Below are 9,914 nucleotides of genomic sequence, written 5' to 3'. Positions count from 1 at the left end.
CTTGCCAGGCAGGCGCTTTTGCCACTGAGCTAAATCCCCAGCCCCCCATTCCACCCTGCCTTGGTAACAGAGAAGTGAGGTTGCTGCTGTGACTCTGGTGGACCATGTGGTTCAGAAGCTTTGGAACTGGCTTGGGGGAGGAGTTTGAAAAATTTTGGAGATGCTACATGAAAACGCAGCTCTACAGTGCTATGAGTTGAGCTTGATGTGAGGTTCTGGTCAGAGCTCAGAAGACCAGAATGTTGACAATAATTAAGCATGTAAAGATCAGGCTCAAGCGGTTCCAGTTGAGAAAAATTGACTTCATTTGCTGTTGGACTCTAGGCCACATGTGTTATGCTCTGGCAGAAAACTTGTCTACAGTTTGCTCACATCCAGAGATTTTGAAGAGACTTGGATTAAGGGTAGCAGACTAGTCTGGTGGAAGAAATTTCAAAGCAGTCTTAGTTGAGGTAGTGGGATGGCTATAGCTGGAGGCTTTTAGCCAGCTCTACCTTGAGAATCAAAAATAAAAGGCACAGCTGAATGATTTAAAAAGTATTGAGTTTGTCCACAAAGGAAGCTTCCTTAAAATAGCGGATTGCAAAGGAGGAGCAGAGGAGAGCTTGGTTGCTGAAAAAATAGAATTAAAAAGAAGTCAAGTACTTTACAAAAGGACAATAGGAAAAATGACTTGAGGGAATGTGAGGAACCAGTAAGGTCTCACTCTTCACAGACTCAAAATTGTAATAGTGAAAACCATTGCAAGAATCAGGGCAGTGTACTCCAGAATGGAGGCAGCATAGGGAATGTGAATTCATTCTCAGTGATTCAGTTTACAGTGCTTAGCCATTCAGGTACTCAGAAGCCTCTCTCAACACCAGGAAGATACACAAAGACTCAGCTATTGAACCAGCTGGTAGCACTCCTTGGCATCGTCCACATGGTGCTGGTTTTACAGAATGCAGGAGCTGTGGGGTCAGGAAAACTTTCACCCAGATTTCAAAAGCAGGGATGAGAGGGCAGGCAATGTGGCCCTAAGAGTGCATTGTATGAAGTCGTGAGGGTAAAACCACAAGTGCAATGGAGACACCAGGATGTCGGGAAAGACGGGAACATGGAACATTTGAAGAAAGCTGATAGGAGTGAGCAAAGCCAGCCCAAGCGAGAGGTCATGAGGGCTATAATCACTAGCAGTGCCAAGTGGGAGCAGGGCTACCCAAGGCCTTGACATTCCCATCTCACCACAGTTTACCCAAAGTCCTGGACATAGGGATATAGGATTTAATACTTGCCCTACTGCATTTCACTCTTTCTTGGTCCTGTTCCTTTCTATACTCTTATTTCTCGCATTTGGAATGGGAATTTTTATACTGCACCACTGTATGTTGGAAGCGTTTGATTTTCTTTTCATTCACAGGGGATCAGAGCTAAGAGCTTGCCTCAAAGCTGAGAGAAAATGCTGGACTTACACTTTAGAGCAGTGGTGAAACTGTTAAAGTCTTTGGCAACTCTTACAGATGGAGTAAATGCATTTTGCATAGAGATGCACATGAGTATTTTGGGGGATTGGGGCAGAATGTTATGATCTATATCCATATGTCCCACCAAAACCTCATAGGAGGCACGTGGATAATTTATGGCTAAATGTGATGTTGGGAAGTAAAGCTTGGTCAGAGAAGGTGGGGTCACTGGGGGTGTGGCCTGAAAGATTATGCCTCCCTCCCTCTTTCCTTGATCCATCACTCTGCTTACTGTTTGCCATTCTGTGAACTATTTCTTCTCTGCTCTACCCCTCTGCTGTGCCAACCTGCCTTGGAGCAAGCAGACTATGGACTAACCTCTACAAACTGTGAACCAAAATAAACTTTTCTTTAAGTTGTGAGTTTTGGGCACTGTGTTTTGGCAATGACTAAGACTGGCCCAGCCCAGAACACTTGAATTAGAAATGCTGGAGGCAGGGTGCAGTAATTTCTTATAACAATTTTCCAGGAGATTTTGACATACACTAAAGTTTGAGGACTTGTTGTCTAAGAAAATAGATTTCAGTTCAACAATTGCCCATGAAACTCTTAAGAAAAACAGCACTTGCTCTCTACCTTTACTGTGCAATAAAATCACATGAGAAGATTCAATAAACAAACAAAAATCAACTGAACCAGTTACACAGATTCTGATTAATTAGGTAATTCTGATTAATGTGACGTGGAACTTGAGAATTGGTATGTGTTAATTGATTACTCTAATGTGCAGCAACAGTTTAGAACTACCATAATGGAAGGTTAAACTAGACTATTCATTTGGCTGTCATAAGAGATCACACCCAAACAGATTTCTGAAGAGTTTGCTTAAAAACAGGTTCTTGTGTTTAAACTATGGAGAAGTAAAGTAATTCCAAGGAATATTTCCTTCCAAAATCTCTACAATTTAGACTAAAGCATAATTTAGCTTGGAAGTAACATTATAGATGATAACACCTTTCTGTAGTTCTCCTTACGAAATAAATGTTGGGCAGGCATTATGTTAAGTGTCTGACCCTGCCTTGTCAAACATTGACAGTTGAACATCACAATCACTTGTGTAAGAATTCAGTCAGTCACAGAGATTTTGACTTTGACTCAGCAGGTACTATTTTGAAAAGCTGTACATATGAACTCGATGTGAAACACTAATCAAGAAAAAAATTTCCATGAAGAATGAAAATGTGAGTAGATATAAACATATTTGAATTGATTAGGAGATCATCCTACTTACGTAAAATTGGGCCAGATTCTGTTAAGTACATTTAAATGTGAACCAACAGTCTAGTATCTTCCTCAGAATTAACATGAATGAGTGATTTGCTTGGGAGAGGCTGAGATTTGGAATATTATATTTGATAAAAACTGACCAAGACTTGGTGTGAGAAAATGAATTGTTAAGGCTAGGTAATACTATTCTAAGGAAACATTGTAGGGGTGCCAGTAATTTCATGGACTTCATAGAAATCTGGAACATCAGTAATGGAGTAAATACCAGTCTTGGCATTGACCAACTAGAGTGTCAATTTTAAGCTGTATTACTAGTGGGGAAACCTAGAATTCAGGGTTGATCAAAAGAGAAATCAGTGTAAAATTTTATGAATTCTTTAACCTTTCTTTAAATTAGTGGTACTCTTATTTTTAAAGAAGTATTCCTTCTGTCCTACCTTATATTTCCTCCAAAAAGGTAATATTTAGTTGTTGTTGTTATCATTATTAAATATTTTTTAATGGGAAGCTCAAGATTATACCGCTGTGCTCATGTTGCACATAGTAGCTAATTCTAAAGCAAGGGAAGTCCTGAAGTACATTTTAGTTGCTCCTTTTACTTTATTGATGTTGGGGTCAAAGTTAAATAAATCATATTTTCAAATAACCTCAAAATTAATTGAGGTGATACTGCCATTTATAGAGATAAAGTAGTAACTATTAAGTCATTCCTGATATGTTTCTAATTAGTTATTCTTGTCTTGAACTTGTAATTTTAAAAATAAGCTTCTTAATCTTATATTACAGTATTTGAATCTGTCAGCCAGTGTTATACTTTCAATAGTGTTATTGAAAATTTTGCTTAGTTGAAGATATCAAACATAAATTATTTGTTTGTTTGTTTGCTGGCCTTGAACTTGCTTATGTAGCCCAGCCTGGCCTCGAACTTGCAGCAACCCTCTTGAGTGTTGATATTACAGGCATGCACCACCACACCCGGTTAACATAAGTTTTAAATGAGTATTTTCAATTTTTTATGTAAATACAATTATTTTTACTATCTTTTGGATTTCATTTCCATAGAATATCTTTTCTATCTTTTCACATTCTGCATATGTCCTTTAATATGAAGTGAATCTTATAGCATCATATATTTGGGTCTTGTTTTTTATTAATCCATTTAGTCACTGTTAATGAATTTAACCCACTTACATACAAGGTAATTATTGATTTAAGGATTTTAAAATGTCATGTTATTGTTTTTCTCATTTTTTGTAGATCTTTTGCTCACTTTTTCTTCCCTTACAGTCTTCTTTTGTGGTTGATTTTCTAGTGGTATGCTTTCCTTCTTTCTAGTTTCTTTTATATATCTGTTCTTTTATGGATCTGTGATCTTTTTAGTTAGTATGACATTTGCATATGACATTAGTATGACATTTGCAAAAGTATAGTCATAACATACTAACAATTTTGATCATGTAAAACTACACTTTGACCTCTCCCCAGCATTTTATATTTTTGATGTCACAATTACATATACTTTCTACACAGTATATTCCTCAAGTTCCTACAGCTGTCATTATTTTTAAAAGTTTTGTTGTTTAACCTTGCTTACTAAAGAAACGAGAGGTTTACATACCACCATTACAATATTAGAATTTGTATTCACTTTTACCAGTCCGTGTTTTACTTTCATATATTTTCATGGTAGCACTTTTTTTTTTTTTTGCAACTAGTACTCCCTTTACCATTTCATATAAGGTAGCACTGGTGGAGATAAACTCCCTCAGCTTTTGCTTGTCTTGGAAAGTCTTTATCTCTTCTTCGTTTCTGAAGGACAGCTTTTCTGGATACGATAGTCCTGCCTCTTACCTCCTGCCTTGGGTGACAGATTTCTTTTTCCTTCAGCATTTTCAGTACATCATCCCACACTCTCCTGGTCTGTAGTCTCTGCTGAGAACTCTACTGATAGCCTTTATGAGACTCATGTAACTTGAAACTCCTTTCTGTATTGTTTCCTTTTCTCTTTCAGCTTTCAGGATCCTCTATTTGTCCTCAATTTTTAGGTCTAGGAGTAATTTTGTTTGGCTTGGATTTCATTGGAGACCTTCTACCTTTCTGTACCTGGATATTTATATTCTTATTTTTTGTTTTGTTTTGATTTTGGTTTTGTTTTTCCGGTACTGGGAATCCAACTCACAACCTCACACTTGCCAGGCAGGCGCTGTGCCACTGAGCTAAATCCCCAGCCCCTGTACCTGGATATTTACATCTGTCTCCAAATTTGGAAAGCTTTCTGCTATTTTTCTTTAAATGAACTTTCTAACCCTTTATCTTTCTCTTCTCGTTCTTGAATTTCTATAACCATAGAATTTTCTCTTTCCTTGCTATCTTATAAATCCCAAAACCTGTCTTTCCTGTTTGTTTGTTTTTGAGGCAGAGTCTTGCTATGTAGTTCCAGCTGGCCTTGAACTCACTGTGTAGGACAAGGTGGCCTTGAACTGAGAGATCCTTCTGCCTCAGCCTCCCCAAGTGCTCAGAGTGCAGGCTGCACTATACACAGTGCCCAAAGCTTTCTTCATTCCTCTTCATTCATTTTTCTGGTTTATATGTTTTCAAATAAGCTGCCTTTGAAGTTGTAGATTGTTTCTTCTGCCTGATCTAGTCTTCTGCTGATGATCTGTGTTGTAGTTTTCATTTCATTGTGTTTTTCAACTTCAGAATTGATTTTTTACTTATAGTTTTTGATTTGTCTGTTAAATATCTAGTTTTGCCACTAGTGTTTTCTTAATTGCATTGAATTTTCTACTTTCTTGGATTTGCTGAGCTTCCTTAAAACAGTTATTTTGAATTCTTTATCAGAAAGTTCATATATCTTCATTTCTTTAGTTAGCTGCTAAGAAATTATTGTGTTCTTTTGTGGTATTAGGTCCCCTTGCTTTTTCATGTTTCTTGTTACCTTACATTGATAGCACCATACTTAATGAAGTAGGCCCTTATACTAGTTTTTGAAGATTGGCTCTCTCAGGGAAAGCCCTTCACTAGTCAGCCTGCTCAGAGATTTTAGGCAGGCCATCTGACATGGTCCTCAGGAAGTCTTTGCTTCTGCTATTCTTGGCACTCTGACCAGTACCAGGGTCAGCAGACATGCAGGCCTTGTATCTGGTCCTCAGGACTGGGTCTGAGGTTGTAATCTAGTGTGGTAGACATGTTGATTGGGTCTCCAAGGACGGTCCTTGAGCCTGGGTTCACAAGGACAGGCCTGGATCTTGTGCCTGCACAATCTAGCCTGAAACCTTGGCCCAGAGGGACTGACCTGGTGTAAGGGTGGGCTCTAAGCCTAGATCTGCAGGGTCTGGCTTGATTCTGAGGCAGGCTTGGTACGTGGGACCACTGGAATAATGCTGGTACCTGAATTTTTAGGACTGATCTTAGAACCTTAATTCAAGACATCCAGCCTGGCACTAGGATCTATCTATTAGGATAGGTCTAAGCGCTTAGTATTCTGGAGCAAGCTTAAATCCTGAGTCTTCTGGCACCTAGGGCTGCAGGGACCAGGTGGGTGCTGTGCCCAGTGTATAACCTGAATCTGCAGGGGCTCATTTATAGCCTAGGATCATATGTGCTAATGGGATATCTAGAACCACTGAGCCTGTCCTAAAGGCTGGAGCTTCTGGTACTGTTGTAAAAGCTGGCTGTACTGACTTAGAGGTTTAGTCAAGAAAGGTAAACCTAAGTCCTGAAGCCTCAGGGATCAGTATGGTATATGGGTACACAGGAGTAGTCCTAGATCATAAATCTATGGGGGCTAGTCTAACACTGGGATCTAGCGGAACATCCCTGGAACCACATCTTCTTGAGAATAAGGCTACAGGGACCAACCTGGAAGGTGAGGCTATTAGGATTGCCCCGGGGTTGCAGGATCTTCGTTGGCACTGGGGCATGCTTAACAGGTCAGTCAGTGAGTACAGGCCTACAGCCGATATTCCCAGGTTCTGGCTTAAGGGTTGGGTGCATGTGTGTGCACCTGATACCTAGGGCTGCAGGAATCAGCCTGATTCTACATCCGGCCTAAATCATGGGACTGTGGTGAAGGCCAAGATGGTGGTGAGGGCAGTCCAGAGTCCAAGGTCACTAAGGCTGACCTGGCATTGGAGCAACCTAGAAACTGAGTGTTTTGCACAGACCCGGAGGCTAGGGAAGAATGATCTGATCTGACACCAGAACAGGAACGGAGGCTCAGTCTTCAGGTGCCAGTCTGTAGGCTGGGGTTGTGGAGACCTGCTTCCTACTATGTTTTAGTGGGGTGTGTAGACATAATGTTGGTGTTCAAAATAAAGTCTGGTTCTCTCAACCACTGTTTATAGCTTTTTATGCTAGGTCGCCAGGGAGTTGGGCAGCAGGGATGCAGGTAATGTCAAGTTGACCTTCTTATACTTTTCAGTGCATCTTATTTCTGGGGTATAACCAAGTGCTGTAATCACTTGCTTGGCTTCATTAGTGCTTGGGAAGGTGTTTTCATGGGTGGATAGTTTTTCAAATTGAGGCTTCTATGGGAGGACAAACACTGGAGAGCCCTATTTTACTATCTTGCAAACATCTATTCTGATCATTTTTAATTAGAAAGTCATATGTGTTTTTGCAAAAATTAAGACAATTATACAGAGAGAAAATATTACTTTCCTCTCCTTAATCCTTTATTTCTCCCACTTCCCAAAGTTAATTTTTTAATAGTTCATATTATTCATAATTTTCTTTGTATATGTGTGTGTATATTTAATTTTGAAATTAGGTATGCTATATTATATTCTACAACTTTTTATTTAATATCCCATTGGCATCTTTCATAAAAGTATATGTATTACCAACTCATTCATGTAAATAGCCAAATAATGAACACAATTTTGATATTTTGTGACTTATATCCTATACATAAACAACAAACCTTTGGCACAGTATGTTGAAGTTATTAAGGATGTCAGATAAAATGTGAGGACTTGAAGTGTAAATACAGAAATATTTGGCATGTGTTACTTATTACAGTGAAAAATACAGCATCTATTTCTAGGTTTTATTTTATATGAACATTATATCTTTGGGGGGACTTATATGAGATTTGTTTAGCCAAATGAATGCTCTAGTGTTTGTATAATGATACAAGGTTGTTTACCTATCATGGACAAAGGTGATTTGTACTTCCCTGGGACTTTTAGATAACATTGTGACTATATCTCAAGATAAGTGATAGTCTTATGACTCCATTTCTTAGGATTTTGTGCCATAAAACAAAAAATATAAAGGCTTGGGTTTTTAATTCAGTCTTTCATTATTGATTATCCAAATCATTTTGGGACTCTCATGAAGCTACTGATGCTCTTGTGTCTATTATTTAGAGGGTCATCACCTAGATTTATCATCCTAAATGAATATAACCCTATTCATCATTAGACATGAGGCATACTTAATATTAGTATATAAAATGGTATACTTGAGAAACAAGCTATACCCTCAAAATCACTCAGTTTTGAAGAGAAGAAATACATCGTGAGGAATTAAATGGTATTTCCAAATATTCGTGAACATGATATATTATCTTACTTCCCTTTATTTTGTTCACAGATGCCAATAAGAATGAGCAGAAAAGGGCTGGACTTTTTACAGATCATTTTTGTCAAATATGTGGAGTGGTGCTGCAGAACAGAGCACAAAGGAATTCACATTATAAGGTTGGTTAAGTATAATAAGACCAAGTTGAAAGCGAGATTTTATTTTAATTTTATTTATTTATTTTTTGTCTTTTTGAGACAGGGTCTCTCTATGCAGTTCATGCCGGCCTTGAACTCATTTTGTAGCCCAGGCTGGTCTCGAACTCACAACAATCCCCCTACCTCAGCTTCCTGAGTGCTGGGATTAGAGGCATGCACCACCATGCCTGGCAAAAGCAAGATTTTAAATGTAGCAAATAAACTTCATGTAAATCATCTTATTTATTACAAGAATCTTATGAAATAAGTGGTATTATTTCCCTTTGATGGATGAGAACCCTGGCTCAGAGAGAGACAGTAACACACTGCCTCAAGTTTGATGAGATTTAAATTCAAGTTGTTTTGACTCCAAAGCTTATTTTCTTTTCTTCTCAACATCATGCTTTCTGTTGTATTTATTAAGTTACTATATCATTTGTTCTTGTAGTAAATAGAAGGGAGGCAGTATCATACTTGCATAGGAAGCTAGAAATATGAATTAATGGATCTTTAAGGACTCCCAGAGTTTTCCTTTTTTAAAAATTTATTTTAAAAATAAAAGAAGGAAAACATATTAACAAACAGGCATACATACCATAAATGAAAACTATAGAAACAAAATGAACCAGTTTTGCATTTGAATTAACCATGTGTTTAAGCACTCAACCATAAAACTTTAGATCTACATGAGAATGTGCATACTTTTCTTACTCCTTTAGTTCATAGATTAGAAAACTAACATCCAGCATAATTCTTTGTGGCTATTCATTGGAATGACTAAGCCTAAAAACGATTTCCCCAGATTTCATACTCAGTGTTTTTTTTCACTTATCATCGCTTCATATTCTGCCTCATCTGATGAGACATTAGGTTTATTTTATATCTGATCTCTAGATTACCAAAGTACTAGATAGAAGTTTTTCAAACAACTGTATTATCAGTTCTAATTTTTAATATACCTCATTTAGTTTTGCCATTGCTAATCTCACTGGTAACTATATTTCAGTCTTTATATTGATGAGGATTATATTACTGTGATTACTGATAGGGAAATTGACTACTCGTGTAACTGAACAAGTCACGTCACCTTTCTAGACATGTTTCTTAAGCCTAAAATATGAGAGCAGCAAAAACTTTCTTACTGTACATGTGAGAATGAAGTGAAATCAAACATTGGAGTGTGATTAGTGTATTCTCAGAACCTATAAATCAAAGATTTAGAATTAGTTAAGAGTGACGAGTGGCTCTGAAAATTGTGGTCAGAACTATTTGAATTTAAATCTCAAACATAGTTTTTAGTGTTATTCATTGTAAAAAAATAGAAAAATGAAAACAACAATAATAATAGTAATAATTCTATCATTGGTGCTTAACTGTCATTTAATTTCTCCTTTGCTTCTATGATTTTAATATATTTTCTGATCATAAACATATATACATTCTTACCAAAGTATATATATAT

The 9,914-nt window shown here is 37.4% G+C and overlaps 1 protein-coding gene across 2 annotated transcripts in view; it reads left to right on the top strand.

Annotated features, from left to right (window-relative positions):
* Nucleotides 1–9,914, top strand: part of Zmat1 (zinc finger, matrin-type 1) — a 42,869-nt gene that overhangs the window by 11,993 nt on the left and 20,962 nt on the right. For both annotated transcript variants that reach the window (XM_013505845.1, XM_005406977.1), the window contains exon 2: nucleotides 8,328–8,434. In XM_013505845.1, the coding sequence (XP_013361299.1) occupies nucleotides 8,328–8,434 (107 nt within the window). The remainder of the gene's footprint in view (nucleotides 1–8,327; nucleotides 8,435–9,914) is intronic.

This window comes from Chinchilla lanigera, unplaced genomic scaffold, assembly GCF_000276665.1.
Source record: "Chinchilla lanigera isolate Chin_1 unplaced genomic scaffold, ChiLan1.0 scaffold00102, whole genome shotgun sequence".
NCBI classification, from domain to species: Eukaryota; Metazoa; Chordata; class Mammalia; order Rodentia; family Chinchillidae; genus Chinchilla; species Chinchilla lanigera.
Note: the sequence above shows the minus strand (reverse complement) of the source record. Positions and strands in the feature narration are given on the sequence as shown.